Raw genomic sequence first — 27009 nt, 5'->3', positions numbered from 1 at the left:
ACCAACTCCAGTCCTTCGCCTAAGTTCAATGTTCATCAAACTTAATTATTGCAAACATAAAACCCGCTCCCTCCCTATCAGAACACGAAACAATGGATATTGAATAGAAGTGTTTGTAGAAAGCCTATTGGTCCATATTTCTTGATGCTTCTATATTGGAGCGGAGTCTTGAGGTGGGTAGAATATAGTTGTGCAATAATTGGCTGTTGATTGCTGGTGTTGACTTCTTGATGTGTAGTGCCTCGCAAACGTCAAGCCGCCTGCTATCGCTGTATCTATCGATGATTTCTGTGTTGTTTACTAGGATTTCTCTGGCGATGGTTTGGTTGTGGAAAGAGATTATATGTTCCTTAATGGAGCCCTGTTGCTTATGCATCGTTAAACGCCTAGAAAGAGATGTTGTTGTCTTGCCTATATACTGGGTTTTTTGGAGCTTACAGTCCCCAAGAGGGCATTTGAAGGCATAGACGACGTTAGTCTCTTTTAAAGCGTTCTGTTTTGTGTCAGGAGAGTTTCTCATGAGTAGGCTGGCCGTTTTTCTGGTTTTATAGTAAATCGTCAGTTGTATCCTCTGATTTTTGTCTGTAGGGATAACGTTTCTATTAACAATATCTTTCAGGACCCTTTCCTCCGTTTTATGAGCTGTGGAAAAGAAGTTCCTGTAAAATAGTCTAATAGGGGGTATAGGTGTTGTGTTAGTTGTCTCTTCAGAGGTTGCATGGCTTTTCACTTTCCTTCTTATGATGTCTTCGACGAAACCATTGGAGAAGCTATTCAATATCCATTGTTTCGTGTTCTGTCTTGTGTTGATGAAATTAATACCCTATTAATACTCTTGTTCTGTCTTGTGTTGATGAAATTAATGCCCTATTAATACCACATCTTGTTCTGTCTTGTGTTAATGCCACATCACCCCTTCCACCTCACTCAAATGTAGATATAAAATCGGAGATGCGTAAGTTCTATTCAGTTGTGTATTTGTGAACTAAAGTCTTTGAAAATGTAATAAGTTTTACGAAACGCACTCGTGTCGCGTCAGACTAGAAATAAAAATGAATTTTGGAGAATTGATTTTTGATTTACCTCCAACAGTGAAACGAAATGTACGAAAGATTGAGAAAATTCGTGTTAGAATTATTAATCTTACTTTTTCGGCATATTTAATAATATATATATATATATATATATATATATATATATATATATATATATATATATATATATATATATGTCGTACCTAGTAGCCAGAACGTACTTCTCAGCCTACTATGCAAGACCCGATTTGCCTGATAAGCCAAGTTTTCCTAAATTAATATATTTTCTCAATTTTTTTTCTTTTGAAATGATAAAGCTACCCATTTCATTATGTATGAGGTCAATTTTTTTTTATTGGAGTTAAAATTAACGAAGATATATGACTGAACCTAACCAACCCTACCTAACCTAACCTAACCTATCTTTATAGGTTAGGTTAGGTTAGGTAGCTGAAAAAAGTTAGGTTAGTTGGGTTAGGTAGTCGAAAAAAGATTAATTCATGAAAACTTGGCTTATTAGGCAAATCGGGCCTTGCATAATAGGCTGAGAAGTGCGTTCTGGCTACTAGGTACGACATATAAATATATATATATATATATATATATATATATGTCGTACCTAATAGCCAGAACGCACTTCTCAGCCTACTATTCAAGGCCCGATTTGCCTAATAAGCCAAGTTTTCATGAATTAATGTTTTTTCGTCTACCTAACCAACCTAACCTAACCTAACCTAGCTTTTTTTGGCTACCTAACCTAACCTTACCTATAAATATAGGTTAGGTTAGGTTAGGTAGGGTTGGTTAGGTTCGGTCATATATCTACGTTAATTTTAACTCCAATAAAAAAAAATTGACCTCATACATAGAGAAAAGGGTTGCTTTATCATTTCATAAGAAAAAAATTATAGTAAATATATTAATTCAGGAAAACTTGGCTTATTAGGCAAATCGGGCCTTGAATAGTAGGCTGAGAAGTGAGTTCTGGCTACTAGGTACGACATATATATATATATATATATATATATATATATATATATATATATATATATATATATATATATATATGTCGTACCTAGTAGCCAGAACTCACTTCTCAGCCTACTATACAAGGCCTGATTTGCCTAATAAGCCTAGTTTTCATGAATTAATGTTTTTTCGACAACCTAACCTACCTAACCTAACCTAACCTAACGTTTTCGGCTACCTAACCTAACCTAACCTATAAAGATAGGTTAGGTAGGGTTGGTTAGGTTCGGTCATATATCTACGTTAATTTTAACTCCAATAAAAAAAAATTGACCTCATACATAATGAAATGGGTTGCTTTATCATTTCATAAGAAAAAAATTAGAGAAAATATATTAATTCAGTAAAATTTGGCTTATTAGGCAAATCGGGCCTCACATAGTAGGCTGAGAAGTGAGTTCTGGCTACTAGGTACGACATATATATATATATATATATATATATATATATATATATATATATATATATATATATATATATATATATATATATATATATATATATATATATATATATATATATATATATATATATGTCGTACCTAGTAGCCAGAACGCACTTTTCAGCCTACTATGCAAGGCCCGATTTGCCTAATAAGCCAAGTTTTCCTGAATTAATATATTTTCTCTAATTTTTTTCTTATGAAATGATAAAGCTATCCATTTCATTATGTATGAGGTCAATTTTTTATTATTGGAGTTAAAATTAACGTAGATATATGACCGAACCTAACCAACCCTACCTAACCTAACCTAACCTATCTTTATAGTTTAGGTTAGGTTAGGTAGCATAAAAAGTTAGGTTAGGTTAGGTTAGGTAGGTTAGGTTGTCGAAAAACAATTAATTCATGAAAACTTGGCTTATTAGGCAAATCGGGCCTTGCATAGTAGGCTCAGAAGTGTGTTCTGGCTATTAGGTACGACATATATATATATATATATATATATATATATATATATATATATATATATATATATATATATATATTTATATATATATATATATATATATATATAAGAGTTCTTACATTCTTGTACAGCCACTAGCACGCATAGTGTTTTGGGCAAGTTTAGGGCAATTCGTCTATCAACTAAAAACAGTCAAGAGTAACTTCGTTCAACACTTTTATAACTAAAATAACACTTCTTTCAACTGAAAATAGTTATGTTCATCTTTTTTTAACACTTTCTTAACTAACATTACGCTTCGTTGAGTACACAAAATAGTCAATGGTAATTTCTTCATAATATTTTCTAACTGAAGTTACTCTCTGAGACATCTTTGCGCTTCAAATGATACTTTCATATCATCTTCATTCACTAATGTCACGCTCAAAGACATCAAAATACTACTTATGTCATCAAAAGTTATTCTCAGCAACATCAAAAGTTATTCTCAGAGTCATCAAAGATAATCTCAAACTCACCTTCGTTCATCAAAGAAACTTTCTCACACAGACTCACACTCACAGCATAGTGCCTCATCCCTCTTCGTGAGGTTGCCTCAGATTCACATTAAGAAATTTGAATCGTAATTAATTCCCGCCAATCACTTCGGTTCTGAGTGGACTTAATAAGGATTGAACTGTAAAATAAACATTTTGAGACACAAAATAAAATATATATCATAATTCAACCCATCCTCCTGTTTACACAGTAGTTATTTTAACTATGTGCATCATAGTATAAATATTGACGTGCTAAGCAATTATATAGTGGAATTTGGTATTATTCACTATATAGTTATAACAAAATTAAGCTAATTTTTTTTTAAATATTCCTAAGCCTAGTATAGCACACATATGCACTATATTAGGCCTCAGTTAGCGTGTATTAGTCCTAGGAATGTTTGATAAGGTGAGTTTAGGTTGTCTTAGCAACATAAATACAAAACCTTTTCCGGTTCGTCCAAATTCAATAGAACAGATTTCTACTTTAGATTTGCGTTGTAAGTCGATATATGTACTATGGTGCTCATCGTTACTATAAGTACTACTAAAACAGGAAGAGGGGCTGCATAATTAGACTGGAAAGATGTTTTGGCCAAGCAGATGGAATGAAGCTTTAATGTTTAAACACAAACTTATACTCTGTCAAAAGTGTACAGGATTAAAAGACTCTGAGCCATCTTGACCCAAAACCTAACTTGTAATACAAGTTACTTCAACTTAGATTATATGAATAAAAGCCTAATAAATATTAAGAATACTTATAGAGACACTGACATACTTTACATGATCATACTATATTTACAATGACATACTTTACATGATCATAGTATACTTGTCGGAAAACCGATACCATTTACTAACTTTTAATACATTATGCAGATAATATTGCTGCCTTTTTTGTAATAAACAAATTAACTCATAGAAGATGTAGCACAGATTATTTTCTTCAGTAGAAAACGGGGAATATAATTGCCACATGTCGCTATTAATTTTACCACCAAATAATGGGAAACATTCTTAATACATCAGCCTTTGTACAGTAAACATCATAAAAATATTTTCATTTAATCAACTTAATTATCAGTACCAAAATAGAGTAAATGTGGGCCCTCTAACCTTTGTGAAGACATCTAGACAAAACAGAGAAAGCATCAGTGGGAGAAGGCCACAGTGAGTCGCCATTTTAAGTTAACAAGTCTCACCAGGGCAAATCGAGCTCCAATAAATTTTCCCTTGGAAAACTGTGTTATGGGCTGTAAAGTGCTCCCATTATCAACACGATCTTTGTCTACAAATCAGGGAGGTGTCCCTTACCGAAACCCACTTATTATCTCTACATTCCTGGCCAGTTATGTTAGGTAGATATAGGGTGAATTGGTTAGAATACTAGTCGAGACAAAATAGGGTGAGCAATATTCTCAGATCTTTATTTAAATAATTATAATAGTTCCCTGATATAACTGTCATATTAGGTTACTGCTATTATTTGTGAGTGCCCTATGACAGGTGTAATTGAAGAAGAAGAAGCACAATTAACAACTACTTGGCACAACCAGTACATGTGTTGATGCCAGCCTCAACCACGAGGAGTGTTCATCCATGTCCATATCTGCTTGTCTAGGCATCATCCATTAAGATAAGGCCTCCCCCATTTAGTTACTAAAATATATAGTCGAATACTGTATTGAATGCACACTTTACATGACCATACTATACTTACACTGACATACTTTACACGACCATATTATAGTTACACTGACACATTTTGCATGACCATACTATACTTACACTGACATACTTTACATGACCATACTATACTTACACTGACATACTTTACACGACCATATTATAGTTACACTGACACATTTTGCATGACCATACTATACTTACACTGACATACTTTACACGACCATATTATAGTTACACTGACACATTTTGCATGACCATACTATACTTACACTGACATACTATACTTACACTGACATACTTTACATGACCATACTATAGTTACACTGACACATTTTGCATGACCATACTATAGTTACACTGACATACTTTACATGACCATTGTGACGGGAAAAGTTGGTCGTGCAATCTCTGTAATGCCAGTCACATAAAGCAAATAAAATATAAAAAAAAAGTAAACTGCAAGTTGTCTTCACCGTGAGGTAAACTGTAGGATAAAGCAGAGGGAAAAAACATTTAAAAAATACTTTACTTTGATAGAAAAATAAGTTAAACAAATTACAAAAAATATATATCCAGGCTTGGCTCTAATACAAAGTGTGCAAAACAATCAAGATGAACAATCAAATTTACGTTACGTTAAGCTGCAAAATAAAATATGGTGCAGGAATACTGTGAGGTAGTCTGACTAAATCCGTTACCTCACCGAGATGTGTTAAATTAACCGGTCTACTCAGCTGAGCACGCAGGAGTAATCTGACTCGTGGTGGGCTAGGACGCCATATTTATACAGAATGTCGGCAAAGCAGATGGCACTGGGGCTTCTTTAACTAATAACCAGCTCTTAAACTGCTTGTTTGGCCGATGGCGTGACCTCCCAGCGACCCAGGTGTGAGGTGGGGGGTCACGGGCAGTGGTGAAGGGGGAAGACTGGTATACTGTCTAGACGTCTGGAAGTAGTTGTTGTTGTTGTTGCTGCAGTACTTGAATATATAGACGTGGTAATGGGTATAATAGGTGATAATGGAGCAGGCCGAATCTCTTCCTAGAGATTTTACCGTGACACCATACTATAGTTACACTGACATACTTTACATGACCATACTATAGTTACACTGACACACTTTACATGATCATACTATAGTTACACTGACACACTTTACTTGATCATACTATAGTTACACTGACACTTTACATGATCATACTATAGTTACACTGAAACACTTTACATGACCATACTATACTTACACTGATACACTTTACATGGCCATACTAAACTTACACTTACACTGAAAAGTGTAAGAGTTTGGGTGTACTTATGTCGGAAGACCTTACCTTTAAAGAACACAATAAAGTAGCCGTCACGACTGGAAAAAAATGACAGGTTGGATAACAAGAACCTTTCACACTAGAGGTACTATTCCGATGATGATACTTTTCAAGACGGTAGTGCTCTCTAGAGTGGAGTACTGCTGCACAATGACAGCCCCTTTCAAACCTGCAGAAATTGCTGACCTGGAGAGCGTGCAGAGATCCTTTACAGCTAGAATCTACTCAGTAAAACATCTAAACTATTGGGACCGACTAAAGAGCCTAAATCTGGATTCTCTTGAGCGCAGGCTTGTGAGATACATCATAAATTACACATGGAAAATAGTAGAGGGTCTGGTCCCAAACCCGCACAAGAAAATAACACCACATGAGACTAGGAGGTATGGTAGGATGTGCAGAATACCCCCATTGAAGAGCAGAGGTGCAACAGGTACTCTGAGGCAGAACTCAATCAACATCCGAGGCCCGAGACTGTTCAACACGCTTCCACTGTACATAAAGGGTATAACTTACCGACCCCTCACAGTGTTCAAGAGAAAACTGGATAAGCACCTCCAAAGGATACCTGATCAACCAGGCTGTGACTCATACGTCAGGCTGCGAACAGCCGCGTCCAAAAGCCTGGTTGACCAGGTCCCTGACCAGGCCTCGACCAAGAGGCCTGGTCGAGGACCGGGCCGCGGGAGTCACTAAGCCCCGAAAACACCTCAAGGTAACCTCAAGGTAAGGTAAGGTAACACTGACATACTTTACTTACACTGACACTTTACATGATCATACTATACTTACACTGACACTTTACATGACCATACTATACTTACACTGACACTTTACATGACCATACTATACTTACACTGACATTTTACATGAGCATACTATACTTACTCTGACTACCCGGACACTGAAAAAGTTCTTTCTAACGTCCCTGTGGCTCATTTGGGTACTCAGTCTCCACCTGTGTCCCCTTGTTCAAATACCACCCGTGTTAAACAGTTTATCCTTATCTACCCTGTCAATTCCCCTGAGGATTTTGTTGGTAGTGATCATGTCTCCCTTACTCTTCTGTCTTCCAGTGTCGTGAGGTGCATTTCCCGCAGCCTTTCCTCGTAACTCATGCCTCTTAGTTCTGGGACTAGTCTAGTGACATACCTCAGAACTTTTTCCAGCTTCGTCTTGTGCTAGACAAGGTACGGGCTCCATGTTGATCAGACCACACACTAGAATGTGAAAGGACGACGACGATCGGTCCGTCCTGGACCATTCTCAATCGACTTGAGAATGGTCCAGGACGGACCGAAACGTCGTCGTCCCTTCACATTCTAGTGTGTGGTCTGGTCAACATACTTTAGCCACGTTATTGTGACTCATCGCCTGCATACGGGCTCCATGCTGGAGCCGCATACTCCAGGATTGGTCTTACATATGTGGTATACAAGATTCTGAATGATTCCTTACGCAGGTTTCTGAAGGCTGTTCTGAAGTTAGCCAGCCTCGCATATGCCCCAGACGTATTTCTTTTTATGTGGGCTTCAGAGGACAGGTTTGGTGTGATATCAACTCCTAGATCTTTCTCTCTGTCCGTTTCATGAAGTATTTTATCTCCTATTCTGTATCCTGTGTCTGGCTTCCTGTTTCCATCGCCTAGTTTCATTACTTAGCATTTACTCGGGTTAAACTTTAGCAGCCATTTGTTGGAGAATTCATTCAGCCTGTGTTGGTCATCTTGTAGCCTCCTACTATCATCCTCTGTTTCAATTCTCCTCATAATTTTTGCATCGTCAGCAAACATTGAGAGAAACGAGTCTATACCCTCTGGGAGATCATTTACATATATCAGAAACAGTATGGGTCCAAGGACTGACCCTTGCGGGAATCCACTTGTGACATCTCGCCAATCTTAGACTTCACCCCTCACAGTGACTCGTTGTCTTCTGTTGCTTAGGTATTCTGAAGGTACTCCCTTATCCAATGGAGTACCTTCCCTTTCACTCCAGCCTGCATCTCCAGCTTTTTCACTAGCCTCTTGTGTGGCACTGTGTCAAAGGCTTTCTGGCAATCCAAAAATATGCAGTCTGCCCACCCCTTTCTTTCTTGCCTGATTTTTGTTGCCTGGTCGTAGAATTCAATTAACCCTGTGAGGTAGGACTTGCCATCCCTGAACCCATGTTGGTGCTGTGTTACAAAGTTCTTTCGCTCCAGATGTTCCACTAGCTTTCTTCACACAATCTTCTCCATCAGCATGCATAGTATCCAGGTTAGGGACACTGGTCTGTAGTTCAGTGCCTCCTGTCTATCCCCTTTCTTGTATATCGGGACTACATTAGCTGCTTTCCAAATTTCTGGCAGTTTCCCTGTTGCCAGTGATTTGTTCTACACTATGGAGAGTTGAAGGCACAGTGTGTCTGCTCCTTCCTTTAGTATCCAAGGGGAGATTCCATCTGGGCCTAAAGCCTTTGTCACATCCATCTCTAGTAAAAAATTCGTTACTTCCCCACTGGTAATCTCAAACTCTTCCAGTGGTTCCTGGTTAGCTATTCCCACACTTATCTCTGGATTTCTCTTTGCTCTAAGGTGAAGACCTCCTGGAATTTCTTATGTGTACATTCTTATGTGTACAACTTCTTATGTGTACATATGTGTACATTATGTGTGTGTGGTGTGTGTGTGTGTGTATGTGTGTGTGTGTACTCACCTAGTTGTGTTTGGGGGGGTTGAGCTCTGGCTCTTTGGTCCCGCCTCTCAACCGTCAATCAACAGGTGTACAGATTGCTGAGCCTATTGAGCTCTATCATATCTACATTTGAAACTGTGTATGAAATCAGCCTCCACCACATCACTTCCTAATGCATTTCATTTGTCAACCACTCTGACGCTAAAAAAGTTCTATCTAATATCTCTGTGGCTCATTTGGGCGCTCAGTTTCCACCTGTGTCCCCTAGTGCGTGTGCCCCTTGCGTTAAATAGCCTGTGTTTATCTACCCTGTCAATTCCCTTGAGAATCTTGAATGTGGTATTCATGTCCCCTCTAACTCTTCTGTCTTCCAGCGAAGTGAGGTTTAATTCCCGTAGTCTCTCCTCGTAGCTCATACCTCTCAGCTCGGGTACCAGTCTGGTGGCAAACCTTTGAACCTATTCCAGTTTAGTCTTATCATTGACTAGAAGGTTGTGTGTGTGTGTGTGTGTGTGTGTGTGTGTGTGTGTGTGTGTGTGTGTGTGTGTGTGTGTGTGTGTGTGTGTGTGTGTGTGTGTGTGTGTGTGTGTGTGTACTCACCTATTTGTACTCTTTGAGTACAAATAGGTGAGGGGGTGTACAAATTTGAGTTTTTGGCTCTTCGGTCCCACCTTTCAACTGTAAATCAACTGGTGTACAGATTCTTGAGCATACTGGGCTCTATCATATCTGCATTTGAAACTGTGTATGGAGTCAGCCTCCACCACTTCACTTCCTAGTGCATTCCGTTTACTAACTACGCTGACAATGAAAAAGTTCTTCCTAATGTCTCTGGGCCTCATTTGGGTACTCGGTTTCGACCTGTGTCCCCTTGAGCGTGTACCACCCATGTTAATTTATGCATCCTTGTCTACCCTGTCTATCACCCCGAGAATTTTGTCTGTTGGTGATCTTGTCTTCCCGAGCTCTCCTGTCTTCCAGCGCCGTAAGGTTCTGTTTGTTATCTATCTAGTACAGCAAAGCTCGTGTATCTGGCAGCACTGGAAACGTATCTAGAGGTACCGTAGCAACGTACATGTATTTGATACACCCGAATGCTCCTATAGTAAACACATTTGAAATAATGTTGGATAATCAAAACACATGTACATTATTGTAAATATATATATATATATATATATATATATATATATATATATATATATATATATATATATATATATATATATATATATATATATATATATCTATATATATATATATATATATATATATATATATATATATATATGTCGTACCTAGTAGCCAGAACTCACTTTTTGGCCTACTATTCAAGGCCCGATTTGCCTAATAAGCCAAGTTTTCCTGAATTAATATATTTTTTCTAATTTTTTTTCTTATGAAATGATAAAGCTACCCATTTCATTATGTATGAGGTCAATTTTTTTTTTATTGAAGTTAAAATTAACGTAGATATATGACCGAACCTAACCAACCCTACCTAACCTAACCTAACCTATCTTTATAGGTTAGGTTTGGTTAGGTAGCCGAAAAAGTTAGGTTAGGTTAGGTTAGGTAGGTTAGGTAGTCGAAAAACAATTAATTCATGAAAACTTGGCTTATTAGGCAAATCGGGCCATGCATAGTAGGCTGAGAAGTGTGTTCTGGCTACTAGGTACGACAGATACATACATATATGTCGTACCTAATAGCCAGAACGCACTTCTCAGCCTACTATTCAAGGCCCGATTTGCCTAATAAGCCAAGTTTTCATGAATTAATGTTTTTTCGTCTACCTAACCTACCTAACCTAACCTAACCTAGCTTTTTTTGGCTACCTAACCTAACCTTACCTATAAATATAGGTTAGGTTAGGTTAGGTAGGCTTGGTTAGGTTCGGTCATATATCTACGTTAATTTTAACTCCAATAAAAAAAAATTTACCTCATACATAGAGAAAAGGGTTGCTTTATCATTTCATAAGAAAAAAATTATAGTAAATATATTAATTCAGGAAAACTTGGCTTATTAGGCAAATCGGGCCTTAAATAGTAGGCTGAGAAGTGAGTTCTGGCTACTAGGTACGACATATATATATATACATATATATATATATATATATATATATATATGTCGTACCTAGTAGCCAGAACGCACTTCTCAGCTTACTATTCAAGGCCGGATTTGCCTAATAAGCCAAGTTTTCCTAAATTAATATATTTACTATAATTTTTTTCTTATGAAATGATAAAGCAACCCTTTTCTCTATGTATGAGGTCAATTTTTTTTTATTGGAGTTAAAATTAACGTAGATATATGACCGAACCTAACCAACCCTACCTAACCTAACCTAACCTATATTTATAGGTAAGGTTAGGTTAGGTAGCCAAAAAAAGCTAGGTTAGGTTAGGTTAGGTAGGTTAGGTAGACGAAAAAACATTAATTCATGAAAACTTGGCTTATTAGGCAAATCGGGCCTTGAATAGTAGGCTGAGAAGTGCGTTCTGGCTATTAGGTACGACATATATATATATATATATATATATATATATATATATATATATATATATATATATATATATATATGTCGTACCTAGTAGCCAGAACTCACTTCTCAGCCTACTATTCAAGGCCCGATTTGCCTAATAAGCCAAGTTTTCCTGAATTAATATATTTACTATAATTTTTTTCTTATGAAATGATAAAGCAACCCTTTTCTCTATGTATGAGGTCAATTTTTTTTTATTGGAGTTAAAATTAACGTAGATATATGACCGAACCTAACCAACCCTACCTAACCTAACCTAACCTATATTTATAGGTAAGGTTAGGTTAGGTAGCCAAAAAAAGCTAGGTTAGGTTAGGTTAGGTAGGTTAGGTAGACGAAAAAACATTAATTCATGAAAACTTGGCTTATTAGGCAAATCGGGCCTTGAATAGTAGGCTGAGAAGTGCGTTCTGGCTATTAGGTACGACATATATATATATATATATATATATATATACATATATATGTCGTACCTAGTAGCCAGAACTCACTTCTCAGCCTATTATGCAAGGCCCGATTTGCCTAATAAGCCAAGTTTTCATGTATTAATTGTTTTTCGACTACCTAACCTACCTAACCTAACCTAACCTAACTTTTTCGGGTACCTAACCTAACCTAACCTAACTTTTTCGGGTACCTAACCTAACCTAACCTATAAAGATAGGTTAGGTTAGGTTAGGTAGGGTTGGTTAGGTTCGGTCATATATCTACGTTAATTTTAACTCCAATAAAACAAAATTGACCTCATACATAATGAAATGGATAGCTTTATCATTTCATAAGAAAAAATTTAGAGAAAATATATTAATTCAGGAAAACTTGGCTTATTAGGCAAATCGGGCCTTGCATAATAGGCCGAGAAGTGCGTTCTGGCTACTAGGTACGACATATATATATACATATATATATATATATATATACATATATATATATATATACTAGTATATTTTGGTAGCAGTCTTTCCTGTAGACATATATTATTAAATATGACCGAAAAAGTAAGATTAATAATTCTAACACGAATTTTCTCGATCTTTCGTACATTTCTTTTCACTGTTGGTGGTAATTCAAAAATCAATTCTCCAAAATTCATTTTTATTTCTAGTCTGACGCGAAATTTGAGCGCGTTTCGTAAAACTTATTACATTTTCAAAGACTTTAGTTTACACATACACAACTGAATAGAACTTACACATCTCCGATTTGTTTACATCTACATTTGAGTGAGGTGGATGAGGTGAGGTTGTATTAATAGGGTATTAAATTCGTCAACACAAGACAGAACACGAAACAATGGGTATTGAATGGAAGTGATTGTAGAAAGCCTATTGGTCCATATTTCTTGATGCTTCTATATTGGAGCGGAGTCTTGAGGTGGGTAGAATATAGTTGTGCATTAATTGGCTGGTGATTGCTGGTTTTGACTTTTTAATGTGTAGTGCCTCGCAAACGTCAAGCCGCATGCTATCGCTGTATCTATCGATGATTTCTGTGTAGTTTACTAGGATTTCTCTGGCGATGGTTTGGTTGTGGGAAGAGATTATATGTTCCTTAATGGAGCCCTGTTGCTTATGCATCGTTAAACGCCTAAAAAGAGATGTTGTTGTCTTGCCTATATACTGGTTTTTTTGGAGCTTACAGTCCCCAAGAGGGCATTTGAAGGCATAGACGACGTTGGTCTCTTTTAAAGCGTTCTGCTTTGTGTCTGGAGAGTTTCTCATGAGTAGGCTGGCCGTTTTTCTGGTTTTATAGTAAATCGTCAGTTTATCCTCTGATTTTTGTCTGCAGGGATAACGTTTCTATTAACAATATTTTTCAGGACCCTTTTCTCCGTTTTATGAGCTGTGGAAAAGAAGTTTCTGTAAAATAGTCTAATAGGGGGGTATAGGTGTTGTTTTGGTTGACTCTTCAGAGGTTGCATGGCGTTTCACTTTCCTTCTTATGATGTCTTCGACGAAACCATTGGAGAAGCCGTTGTTGACTAGGACCTGCCTTACCCTACAGAGTTCTTCGTCGACTTGCTTCCATTCTGAGCTGTGGCTGAGAGCACGGTCGACATATGCGTTAACAACACTCCTCTTGTACCTATCTGGGCAGTCGCTTTTGGCATTAAGGCAAATTCCTATGTTCGTTTCCTTAGTGTAGACTGCAGTGTGGAAACCTCCGCTCTTTTCCATGACTGTTACATCTAGAAAGGGCAGCTTCCCATCCTTTTCCATATCGTAAGTGAAACGCAGCACGGAACTCCGCTCAAATGCCTCCTTCAGCTCCTGCAGATGGCTGACATCAGGTACCTGTGTAAAAATGTCGTCAACATACCTGCAGTATATGGCCGGTTTCAAGTTCATGTCGACTAAGACTTTTTGCTCGATGGTACCCATGTAGAAGTTTGCGAATAGGACACCTAGGGGAGAACCCATGGAGACCCCATCTACTTGCTTATACATGTGCCCATCCGGGCTCAAGAAGGGTGCCTCTTTAGTACAAGCTTGGAGTAGTTTCCTTAGGATATTTTCTGGTATGTCAAGAGGAGTACAGGCTGGACACGATACACTCTGTCGGCTATCATCCCGATTGTCTCGTCCACTGGTATGTTGGTGAACAGCGATTCTACGTCCAACGAGGCTCTAATTCCTGTGGCCCGTGTGCCCCGCAGTAAGTCAACAAATTCCTTTGGCGACTTCAGGCTGAAGGCGCAAGGGACATAAGGAGTCAGCAGGCAATTGAGTCGCTTCGATAGTCTGTATGTGGGTGTGGGTATCTGGCTAATGATTGGCCGAAGTGGGTTTCCAGGCTTGTGTGTCTTGACATTTCCATACGCATATCCAGGTTTATATTCCCCAATAATCTTTGGCAGGTGGAGTCCTGATTTCTTGGCGTTCACAGTTTCGATTAGTTTGTTGACCTTTGCTTTCAATTCGGCTGTAGTGTCCTTCGCTACCCTTTGGAATTTAGTTTGGTCAGATAGTATGAGGTTCATTTTCGCCAAATATTCGTCTTTTTTATGAATGACATATATTGGCGACTTGTCACCTCTCCTGACAACTATCTCCTTGTTCTCACGAAGGCTTTTGTCTGCCCCTTTGAGCTCGGGGGACAGTGTGGTGCTTCTGTAATTGCCTCGATTCTTTCCTCCTTCCGCAATAAGTTCTGCTTGTAAGGTATCTTTGGTAGTGACCTTCTTTTCTGCCCTTCACAAAAGTCGTACCTAGACGTACCAAAACTATGTCGTACCTAGTAGCCAGAACGCACTTCTCAGCCTACTATGCAAGGCCCGATTTGCCTAATAAGCCAAGATTTTCTGAATTAATATATTTGCTCTAATTTTTTTCTAATGAAATGATAAAGCTACCCATTTCATTATGTATGAGATCAATTTTTTTTTATTGGAGTTGAAATTAACGTAGATATATGACCGAACCTAACCAACCCTACCTAACCTAACCTAACCTATCTCTATAGGTTAGGTTAGGTTAGGTAGCCGAAAAAGTTAGGTTAGGTTAGGTTAGGTAGGTTAGGTAGTCGAAAAACAATTAATTCATGAAAACTTGGCTTATTAGGCAAATCGGGCCTTGCATAGAAGGCTGAGAAGTGCGTTCTGGCTACTAGGTACGACATATATATATATATAACTGAAAACTCACACCCCAGAAGTGACTCGAACCCATACTCCCAGGAGCAACGCAACTGGTATGTACAAGACGCCTTAATCCACTTGACCATCACGACCGGACATAATGAGGTGATAGCCGAGGCTATTTGAACCACCCCACCGCCGGCACTCGGATAGTAATCTTGGGCATAGCATTTTACCAAATCACCTCCTTCTTTGGGGCACACGTGAGGAACACAAATGCGAACAAGCCTGAATGGTCCCCAGGACAATATGCAACTGAAAACTCACACCCCAGAAGTGACTCGAACCCATACTCCCAGGAGCAACGCAACTCGTATGTACAAGACGCCTTAATCCACTTGACCATCACGACCGGACATAATGAGGTGATAGCCGAGGCTATTTGAACCACCCCACCGCCGGCACTCGGATAGTAATCTTGGGCATAGCATTTTACCAAATCACCTCATTCTTTGGGGCACACGTGAGGAACACAAATGCGAACAAGCCTGAATGGTCCCCAGGACAATATGCAACTGAAAACTCACACCCCAGAAGTGACTCGAACCCATACTCCCAGGAGCAACGCAACTGGTATGTACAAGACGCCTTAATCCACTTGACCATCACGGCCGGACATAATGAGGTGATAGCCGAGGCTATTTGAACCACCCCACCGCCGGCACTCGGATAGTAATCTTGGGCATAGCATTTTACCAAATCACCTCATTCTTTGGGGCACACGTGAGGAACACAAATGCGAACAAGCCTGAATGGTCCCCAGGACAATATGCAACTGAAAACTCACACCCCAGAAGTGACTCGAACCCATACTCCCAGGAGCAACGCAACTGGTATGTACAAGACGCCTTAATCCACTTGACCATCACGGCCGGACATAATGAGGTGATAGCCGAGGCTATTTGAACCACCCCACCGCCGGCACTCGGATAGTAATCTTGGGCATAGCATTTTACCAAATCACCTCATTCTTTGGGGCACACGTGAGGAACACAAATGCGAACAAGCCTGAATGGTCCCCAGGACAATATGCAACTGAAAACTCACACCCCAGAAGTGACTCGAACCCATACTCCCAGGAGCAACGCAACTGGTATGTACAAGACGCCTTAATCCACTTGACCATCACGACCGGACATAATGAGGTGATAGCCGAGGCTATTTGAACCACCCCACCGCCGGCACTCGGATAGTAATCTTGGGCATAGCATTTTACCAAATCACCTCATTCTTTGGGGCACACGTGAGGAACACAAATGCGAACAAGCCTGAATGGTCCCCAGGACAATATGCAACTGAAAACTCACACCCCAGAAGTGACTCGAACCCATACTCCCAGGAGCAACGCAACTGGTATGTACAAGACGCCTTAATCCACTTGACCATCACGACCGGACATAATGAGGTGATAGCCGAGGCTATTTGAACCACCTCACCGCCGGCACTCGGATAGTAATCTTGGGCATAGCATTTTACCAAATCACCTCATTCTGTGGGGCACACGTAAGGAACACAAATGCGACCATTCAGGCTTGTTCGCATTTGTGTTCCTCACGTGTGCCCCAAAGAATGAGGTGATTTGGTTCTGAAAAAGTTCTTTCTAACGTCCCTGTGGCTCATTTGGGTACTCAGTCTCCACCTGTGTCCCCTTGTTCAAATACCACCCGTGTTAAACAGTTTATCCTTATCTACCCTGTCAATTCCCCTGAGGATTTTGTTGGTAGTGATCATGTCTCCCTTACTCTTCTGTCTTCCAGTGTCGTGAGGTGCATTTCCCGCAGCCTTTCCTCGTAACTCATGCCTCTTAGTTCTGGGACTAGTCTAGTGACATACCTCAGAACTTTTTCCAGCTTTGTCTTGTGCTAGACAAGGTACGGGCTCCATGTTGATCAGACCACACACTAGAATGTGAAAGGACGACGACGATCGGTCCGTCCTGTACCATTCTCAATCGGCTTGAGAATGGTCCAGGACGGACCGAAACGTCGTCGTCCCTTCACATTCTAGTGTGTGGTCTGGTCAACATACTTTAGCCACGTTATTGTGACTCATCGCCTGCATACGGGCTCCATGCTGGAGCCGCATACTCCAGGATTGGTCTTACATATGTGGTATACAAGATTCTGAATGATTCCTTACGCAGGTTTCTGAAGGCTGTTCTGAAGTTAGCCAGCCTCGCATATGCCCCAGACGTATTTCTTTTTATGTGGGCTTCAGAGGACAGGTTTGGTGTGATATCAACTCCTAGATCTTTCTCTCTGTCCGTTTCATGAAGTATTTTATCTCCTATTCTGTATCCTGTGTCTGGATTCCTGTTTCCATCGCCTAGTTTCATTACTTAGCATTTACTCGGGTTAAACTTTAGCAGCCATTTGTTGGAGAATTCATTCAGCCTGTGTTGGCTATCTTGTAGCCTCCTACTATCATCCTCTGTTTCAATTCTCCTCATAATTTTTGCATCGTCAGCAAACATTGAGAGAAACGAGTCTATACCCTCTGGGAGATCATTTACATATATCAGAAACAGTATGGGTCCAAGGACTGACCCTTGCGGGAATCCACTTGTGACATCTCGCCAATCTTAGACTTCACCCCTCACAGTGACTCGTTGTCTTCTGTTGCTTAGGTATTCTGAAGGTACTCCCTTATCCAATGGAGTACCTTCCCTTTCACTCCAGCCTGCATCTCCAGCTTTTTCACTAGCCTCTTGTGTGGCACTGTGTCAAAGGCTTTCTGGCAATCCAAAAATATGCAGTCTGCCCACCCCTTTCTTTCTTGCCTGATTTTTGTTGCCTGGTCGTAGAATTCAATTAACCCTGTGAGGTAGGACTTGCCATCCCTGAACCCATGTTGGTGCTGTGTTACAAAGTTCTTTCGCTCCAGATGTTCCACTAGCTTTCTTCACACAATCTTCTCCATCAGCATGCATGGTATCCAGGTTAGGGACACTGGTCTGTAGTTCAGTGCCTCCTGTCTATCCCCTTTCTTGTATATCGGGACTACATTAGCTGCTTTCCAAATTTCTGGCAGTTTCCCTGTTGCCAGTGATTTGTTCTACACTATGGAGAGTTGAAGGCACAGTGTGTCTGCTCCTTCCTTTAGTATCCAAGGGGAGATTCCATCTGGGCCTAAAGCCTTTGTCACATCCATCTCTAGTAAAAAAATCGTTACTTCCCCACTGGTAATCTCAAACTCTTCCAGTGGTTCCTGGTTAGCTATTCCCACACTTATCTCTGGATTTCTCCTTGCTCTAAGGTGAAGACCTCCTGGAATTTCTTATGTGTACATTCTTATGTGTACAACTTCTTATGTGTACATATGTGTACATTATGTGTGTGTGGTGTGTGTGTGTGTGTGTATGTGTGTGTGTACTCACCTAGTTGTGTTTGGGGGGGTTGAGCTCTGGCTCTTTGGTCCCGCCTCTCAACCGTCAATCAACAGGTGTACAGATTGCTGAGCCTATTGAGCTCTATCATATCTACATTTGAAACTGTGTATGAAATCAGCCTCCACCACATCACTTCCTAATGAATTTCATTTGTCAACCACTCTGACGCTAAAAAAGTTCTTTCTAATATCTCTGTGGCTCATTTGGGCGCTCAGTTTCCACCTGTGTCCCCTAGTGCGTGTGCCCCTTGCGTTAAATAGCCTGTGTTTATCTACCCTGTCAATTCCCTTGAGAATCTTGAATGTGGTATTCATGTCCCCTCTAACTCTTCTGTCTTCCAGCGAAGTGAGGTTTAATTCCCGTAGTCTCTCCTCGTAGCTCATACCTCTCAGCTCGGGTACCAGTCTGGTGGCAAACCTTTGAACCTATTCCAGTTTAGTCTTATCATTGACTAGAAGGTTGTGTGTGTGTGTGTGTGTGTGTGTGTGTGTGTGTGTGTGTGTGTGTGTGTGTATGTGTGTGTGTGTGTGTGTGTGTGTGTGTGTGTGTGTGTGTACTCACCTGGTGAGGGGGTGTACAAATTTGAGTTTTTGGCTCTTTGGTCCCACCTTTCAACTGTAAATCAACAGGTGTACAGATTCCTGAGCATACTGGGCTCTATCATATCTGCATTTGAAACTGTGTATGGAGTCAGCCTCCACCACTTCACTTCCTAGTGCATTCCATTTACTAGCTACGCTGACAATGAAAAAGTTCTTCCTAATGTCTCTGGGCCTCATTTGGGTACTCGGTTTCGACCTGTGTCCCCTTGAGCGTGTACCACCCATGTTAATTTATGCATCCTTGTCTACCCTGTCTATCACCCCGAGAATTTTGTCTGTTGGTGATCTTGTCTTCCCGAGCTCTCCTGTCTTCCAGCGCCGTAAGGTTCTGTTTGTTATCTATCTAGTACAGCAAAGCTCGTATATCTGGCAGCACTGGAAACGTATCTAGAGGTACCGTAGCAATGTATATGTATTTGATACACCCGAATGCTCCTATAGTAAACACATTTGAAATAATGTTGGATAATCAAAACACATGTACATTATTGTAAATATATATATATATATATATATATATATATATATATATATATATATATATATATATATATATATATATATATATATATATATATATATATACATATATATATATACATATATATATATACATATATATATATATACATATATATATATATATACATATATATATATATACATATATATATGTATATATATATATAGATACATATATATATATACATATATATATATATACATATATATATATATATATATATATATATATATATATATATATATATATTATTTTCTGGTTTAGGGCTTCTATCCCTCTAACTATTTTCTTAGCATCAGGGCTTAATTGAAATAGGAGTTCTCCAAAACTCATTTTCGTACTTTTAAGGTGAAGAAAAGAAGTGATTTACTATAGAGTGTATTACACTTATTTGTATAATTTGCACGACGTTTCGAACCTCCATGGTTCATTCTCAAGTGAACAGATCTTACAATACTAGTTGATTTTATACCCGCATTAGGTCAGGTGATAATACAATGAAGGTGAAAACATGGGGGGATACATAAGGGATAAACATAGGGGCTGCAGAAGGCTTATTGGCCCATACGAGGCATCTCCTATCTAAACACAAAGATTAATCCAGTGTAATTGGCCTGTTATGTTGGACATTGTCTTCTGTGTTGGCATCGATATGTTCTTGTCTTGTCCTTACTCTCATGGTGGGTAGAGTAAATAGTTCCGTGATTTGGGTGTTCATGGTAGGTCGCTCTATTCTTATGTGAATTGCCTCAAGAATTTGTAATCTTCTTGAATCTTGGGTTTTGTCTATTATGCAAGTATTCTTGTTCAACATTTCTCTTGTTAGAATAATGTCATGGGCTTGTCTCATGTGATACCTAGGGGCACCAGATTGAAGATGGCATGTCAAACGCCTCGTCAGCTTGGTCGACGTCATACCTATGTACTATATATATATATATATATATATATATATATATATATATATATATATATATATATATATATATATATATATATATATATATATATATATATATATATATATATATATATATATATATATATATATAGATACATATATATATATATAGATACATATATATATATAGATACATATATATATATAAATATATATATATATATATATATATATATATATATATATATATATATATATACATATATATATATATATATATATATATATATATATATATATATATATATATATATATATATATACATATATATATATATATATATACATATATATATACTAGTATATTTTGGTAGCAGTCTTTCCTGTAGACATATATTATTAAATATGACCGAAAAAGTAAGATTAATAATTTTAACACGAATTTTCTCGATCTTTCGTACATTTCTTTTCGCTGTTGGTGGTAATTCAAAAATCAATTCTCCAAAATTCATTTTTATTTCTAGTCTGACGCGAAACTTGAGCGCGTTTCGTAAAACTTATTACATTTTCAAAGACTTTAGTTTACACATACACAACTGAATAGAACTTACACATCTCCGATTTGTTTATATATACATTTGAGTGAGGTGGATGGGGTGAGGTGGTATTAATAGGGTATTAAATTCATCAACACAAGACAGAACACGAAACAATGGGTATTGAATGGAAGTGATTGTAGAAAGCCTATTGGTCCATATTTCTTGATGCTTCTATATTGGAGCGGAGTCTTGAGGTGGGTAGAATATAGTTGTGCAATAATTGGCTGTTGATTGCTGGTGTTGACTTTTTAATGTGTAGTGCCTCGCAAACGTCAAGCCGCATGCTATCGCTGTATCTATCGATGATTTCTGTGTTGCTTACTAGGATTTCTCTGGCGATGGTTTGGTTGTGGGAAGAGATTATATGTTCCTTAATGGAGCTCTGTTGCTTATGCATCGTTAAACGCCTAAAAAGAGATGTTGTTGTCTTGCCTATATACTGTTTTTTTTTTTGGAGCTTACAGTCCCCAAGAGAGCATTTGAAGGCATAGACGACGTTGGGCTCTTTTAAAGCGTTCTGCTTTGTGTCTGGAGAGTTTCTCATGAGTAGGCTGGCCGTTTTTCTGGTTTTATAGTAAATCGTCAGTTTATCCTCTGATTTTTGTCTGTAGGGATAACGTTTCTATTAACAATATTTTTCAGGACACTTTTCTCCGTTTTATGAGCTGTGGAAAAGAAGTTTCTGTAAAATAGTCTAATAGGGGGTATAGGTGTTGTGTTGGTTGTCTCTTCAGAGGTTGCATGGCGTTTCACTTTCCTTCTTATGATGTCTTCGACGAAACCATTGGAGAAGCCGTTGTTGACTAGGACCTGCCTTACCCTACAGAGTTCTTCGTCGACTTGCTTCCATTCTGAGCTGTGGCTGAGAGCACGGTCGACATATGCGTTAACAACACTCCTCTTGTACCTATCTGGGCAGTCGCTTTTGGCATTAAGGCCAGTGCCAACGGGGAAGTGGTTCAAATAGCTTCGGCTATCACTTCCTTTTGTCCGGTCGTGATGGTCAAGCGGATTAAGGCGTCCCTGTAGATACCAGTTGTGTTGCTCCTGGGAGTATGGGTTCGAGTCACTTCTGGGGTGTGAGTTTTCAGTTGCATATAGTCCTGGGGACCATTCAGGCTTCTTCGCATTTGTGTTCCTCACGTGTGCCCCAAAGAATGAGGTGATTTGATAAAATGCTATGCCCAAGATTACCATCCGAGTGCCGGCGGGGAAGTGGTTCAAATAGCTTCGGCTATCACTTCCTTTTGTCCGGTCGTGATGGTCAAGTGGATTAAGGCGTCCCTGTAGATACCAGTTGCGTTGCTCCTGGGAGTATGGGTTCGAGTCACTTCTGGGGTGTGAGTTTTCAGTTGCATATAGTCCTGGGGACCTTTCAGGCTTCTTCGCATATATATATATATATATATATATATATATATATATATATATATATATATATATATATATATATATATATATATATATATATATATATAGTGTGTGTGTGTGTGTCACGAAAATAAACACGCGATTAAAAATGTGACAGTGTCTGACAACGGAGGAAAATTGAAACAGGAATTTCCTTAAGTTCTTTCATATATTAATACATCTTCAAAAGGAGTGATATATATGTAAATATATATATATATATATATATATATATATATATATATATATATATATATATATATATATATATATATATATATATATATATATATATATATATATATATATATATATATATATATATATATATATATATATATATATATATATATATATATATATATATATACACACAAATAGACATGCTCCCAGCAGTTGACTCGAACCCAGAGAGTACAGCTGTTCACGCAGCTGTCATAACTGGTACGCCTTAACCGACTACACCAACTCAGACCCCTTATATCAAGAAAACTGAGTTTGCTGAGTTTGTTTGAGGGGTCTGAGTTGATGTAGTGGATACAACACTACCATGATTGGTGACTGGTGGTATACTGATGGTGTAGTGGACACAAGACTACCATGACTGGTGACTGTGGTGGTATACTATTGGTGTAGTGGACATAACACTACCATGACTGTTGATATACTGTGGTGGTATACTGTTGGTGTAGTGGACACAAGACTACCATGACTGGTGATATACTGTGGTGGTATACTGTTGGTGTAGTGGACATAACACTACCATGACTGGTGATATACTGTGGTGGTATACTGTTGGTGTAGTGGACACAACACTACCATGACTGGTGACTGTGGTGGTATACTGTTGGTGTAGTGGGCACAACACTACCATGACTGGTGATACACTGTGGTGGTATACTGTTGGTGTAGTGGACACAATACTACCATGGCTGGTGACTGTGGTGGTATACTGTTGGTGTAGTGGACACAAGACTACCATGATTGGTGACACACTGTGTTAAAAATGTTTTGTATTAGTCTTAGAGAAAAATGTTGTCAGCTCCATACTGTTGGTTTGAGCCACTTCTGAGAGTTCAACAATCATCTCATGTTCTTCAAAGACGTGTTTTTTGTTTTCAACAACCTTCTGTTCTTCCTTACAGACATCTTCTTAGTGTTCAACAACCTTCTTATCTTCCACACAGACAAGTACATAGCGTTCAAGAACTTTCTTATCTTCCTCACAGACAAGTTCTTAGTGTTCAACAATATTTTCATTTTCCTCACAGACGTGTTCTTAGTGTTCAAAAACCTACTTATCTTTTTCACAGACATATGCTGAATGTTCACCCACCTTTCTCACAGACGTGTTCTTAGTATTCACCCCCCTTTCTCACAGAGGTGTTCTTAGTGTTCAAGAACCTACATATTTTTCTCACTGACGTGTTCTTAGTGTTTTAGAACCTACATATTTTTCTTACATACGTGTTCTTAGTATTCAAGGGCCTACATATCTTTCTTACAGACATGTTCTTCGTGTTCACCCACCTTTCTCACAGACGTGTTCTTCGTGTTCACCCATCTTTCTCACAGACATGTTCTTCGTGTTCACCCACCTTTCTCACAGACATGTTCTTCGTGTTCACCCACCTTTCTCTCAGACATGTTCTTAGTGTTCACCCACCTTTCTCCCAGACATGTTCTTAGTTTTCACCCACCCTTCTGACATGTTCTTAGTGTTCACCCACCCGTCTGACATGTTCTTGGTGTTCACCCACCCGTCTGACATGTCCTTAGTGTTCACCCACCCGTCTGACATGTTCTTAGTGTTCACCCACCCGTCTGACATGTTCTTAGTGTTCACCCACCCGTCTGACATGTCCTTAGTGTTCACCCACCCGTCTGACATGTTCTTAGTGTTCATCACGCTTCCTATCTTCCTGACAGGCCCTAGAAGCTCTGGGGATCGAAGACCTGTTCTCGAGCCGCAGTGATCTCACCAACTATGTTCGGGGCACCAGCCTGAGTGTGAACACCGTCATCCACAAGGCCGTGGTGGAGGTGAACGAGGAAGGCTCCGAGGCTGCTGCTGCCACAGTCATCTCGATCGAACGGGGCCCTGGACCCAGAGTGTTCAGGTGTGACCGCCCCTTCGTCTTCTTCATCAGGGACAACCACACTAACGCCATACTCTTCATGGGCGTCTACAGGAAGCCCTAACACCATACTTTTCATGGGCGTCTACAGGAAGCCCTAACACCATACTCTTCAAGGGCGTCTACAGGAAGCCCTAACACCATACTCTTCATGGGCGTCAACAGGAAGCCCTAACACCATACTCTTCATGGGCGTCTACAGGAAGCCCTAACACCATACTCTTCATGGGTGTCTACAGGAAGCCCTAACACCATACTTTTTATGGGCATCTACAGGAAGCCCTAACACCATACTCTTCATGGGCGTCTACAGCAAGCCCTAACACCATACTCTTCATGGGCGTCTACAGGAAGCCCTAACACCATACTCTTCATGGGTGTCTACAGGAAGCCCTAACACCATACTTTTTATGGGCGTCTACAGGAAGCCCTAACACCATACTCTTCATGGGCTCATGGGCGTCTACAGGAAGCCCTAACACCAGAGACCTAAACTTTGATGTCAAGGAATTATGAACAACTCGCAAACTTAAGTTTCAGACGTGTAAATGTTGCTTGAAGAAGTGAAGGATGACGTCTCTTCACAGCAACAGTCATAGACAACACATATATACACACACACACATGTATATACCTGCCTCACACATATTACTCACATTCACACTCTCGTAGGTGTATACTTCCTCTTTCTCTCATAATACATATATGCACATGTATACATCCTCTCTCTACTACAACACTTACTTGTGTCAACACTTTCAAGTGTCAACACTCACTTATGTGAACTCTAGTTAGTGTAAACCCTAGTTGTGACAAACATTAGTTAGTGTAAACACTTGCTGTGATAAACTGTAGTTTGTGTAAACACTTGCTGTGATAAACTGTAGTTAGTGTAAACACTTGCTGTGATAAACACTAGTTAGTGTAAACATTAGCTGTGATAAACACTAGTTAGTGTAAACATTAGCTGTGATAAACACTAGTTAGAGTAAACATTAGCTGTGATAAACACTAGTTAGTGTAAACAATAGCTCGAGTAAACACTCGTATGTGTAACAGTTAACCGCTGAAGAAGTTCATCTTAGTAAACGTTCACTTATTGTTGTCCTCGAGTTTCATGTTTAATAAAGTATTGTCACAAGTTATTGTTCGTATCTATTTCATCTATACTATAAGAGATTATGTCTGTCTGTTCAAAGTTGGCGGTAACAAGGTTGAGGCTACCGTTACCCAAATTAAAACTTGCAGAGGGAATGGTCTTGCGTAAGGGATGAACATAGGCTGGTCGGGGCCGCATAAGTAAAAAAAGAACAGCGTGCTAAGGCCACCTCCACTTTCACTATAGGTTTGGGCACTGCCGGACATCTACATATCTTTATTTAAAAAAAAAAAATATCCTTTCGTCCTCCAAAATATCGTAAAGTAATATTCACCATTATTCACTGATCTAGGGAAATTTACTAGAATTTTGTGCTGTCAATAACTTGGCCGCACTGGCATAAAACACACGATCCTTACACAAAGTCAGAGGTTTCTCAAGCAACGGCATTGTGGGACAGTAAGTAGTAACTATTATTGTTTTGTATTTCACACCACTGAACTCCTCTCGCTCTCGAACTCCCACACATTAGACAGTTATATTGTTTATAAGAGACAGACAGGTGGACAGAGACAGTGACACACAGCTAAAGTTAGATAAAGAGACAGAGATAGATAGATAGATAGATAGACGAATATATAGATGAACAGATAGATAGATAGATAGAAAGTAAGAAGGATAGATAGAACGCTAGAGGGATATATAGATTGAAGGATAAATGGCTGCACAGGTGGATGGACAGATAGCTGTATGGATTTATAGTTAGATATATGGATAGAAGGACAAAGTGATGGAATGATTGACAGATAGATGGATAGGTAGATAAATAGATGGATGGACAGAAGGAGGAATAGATTGATAGAGCTATGCATAGATGGATGAGTAGATAGATGGATAAATAGATCGAAATCCCCGTGGCGCGGTGTTAAAACCCTCGTCCCGCGCTTGACGAGTGATCTGGC

At 39.1% G+C, this 27009-nt stretch overlaps 1 protein-coding gene across 1 annotated transcript in view; it reads left to right on the top strand.

Annotated features, from left to right (window-relative positions):
* Positions 1-26093, top strand: part of LOC123747687 (leukocyte elastase inhibitor-like) — a 92849-nt gene extending 66756 nt beyond the window's left edge. The window contains exon 6 of the mRNA XM_069323552.1: positions 24740-26093. Within this exon, the coding sequence (XP_069179653.1) occupies positions 24740-25012 (273 nt within the window). The 3' untranslated portion in view covers positions 25013-26093. The remainder of the gene's footprint in view (positions 1-24739) is intronic.
* The last annotated feature ends 916 nt before the right edge of the window (positions 26094-27009 follow it).

Source organism: Procambarus clarkii, chromosome 13, assembly GCF_040958095.1.
Source record: "Procambarus clarkii isolate CNS0578487 chromosome 13, FALCON_Pclarkii_2.0, whole genome shotgun sequence".
In the NCBI taxonomy this organism is placed as follows: domain Eukaryota; kingdom Metazoa; phylum Arthropoda; class Malacostraca; order Decapoda; family Cambaridae; genus Procambarus; species Procambarus clarkii.
The sequence above is the reverse complement of the archived record's forward strand: the minus strand, read 5'-3'. Positions and strand labels throughout refer to the sequence as shown.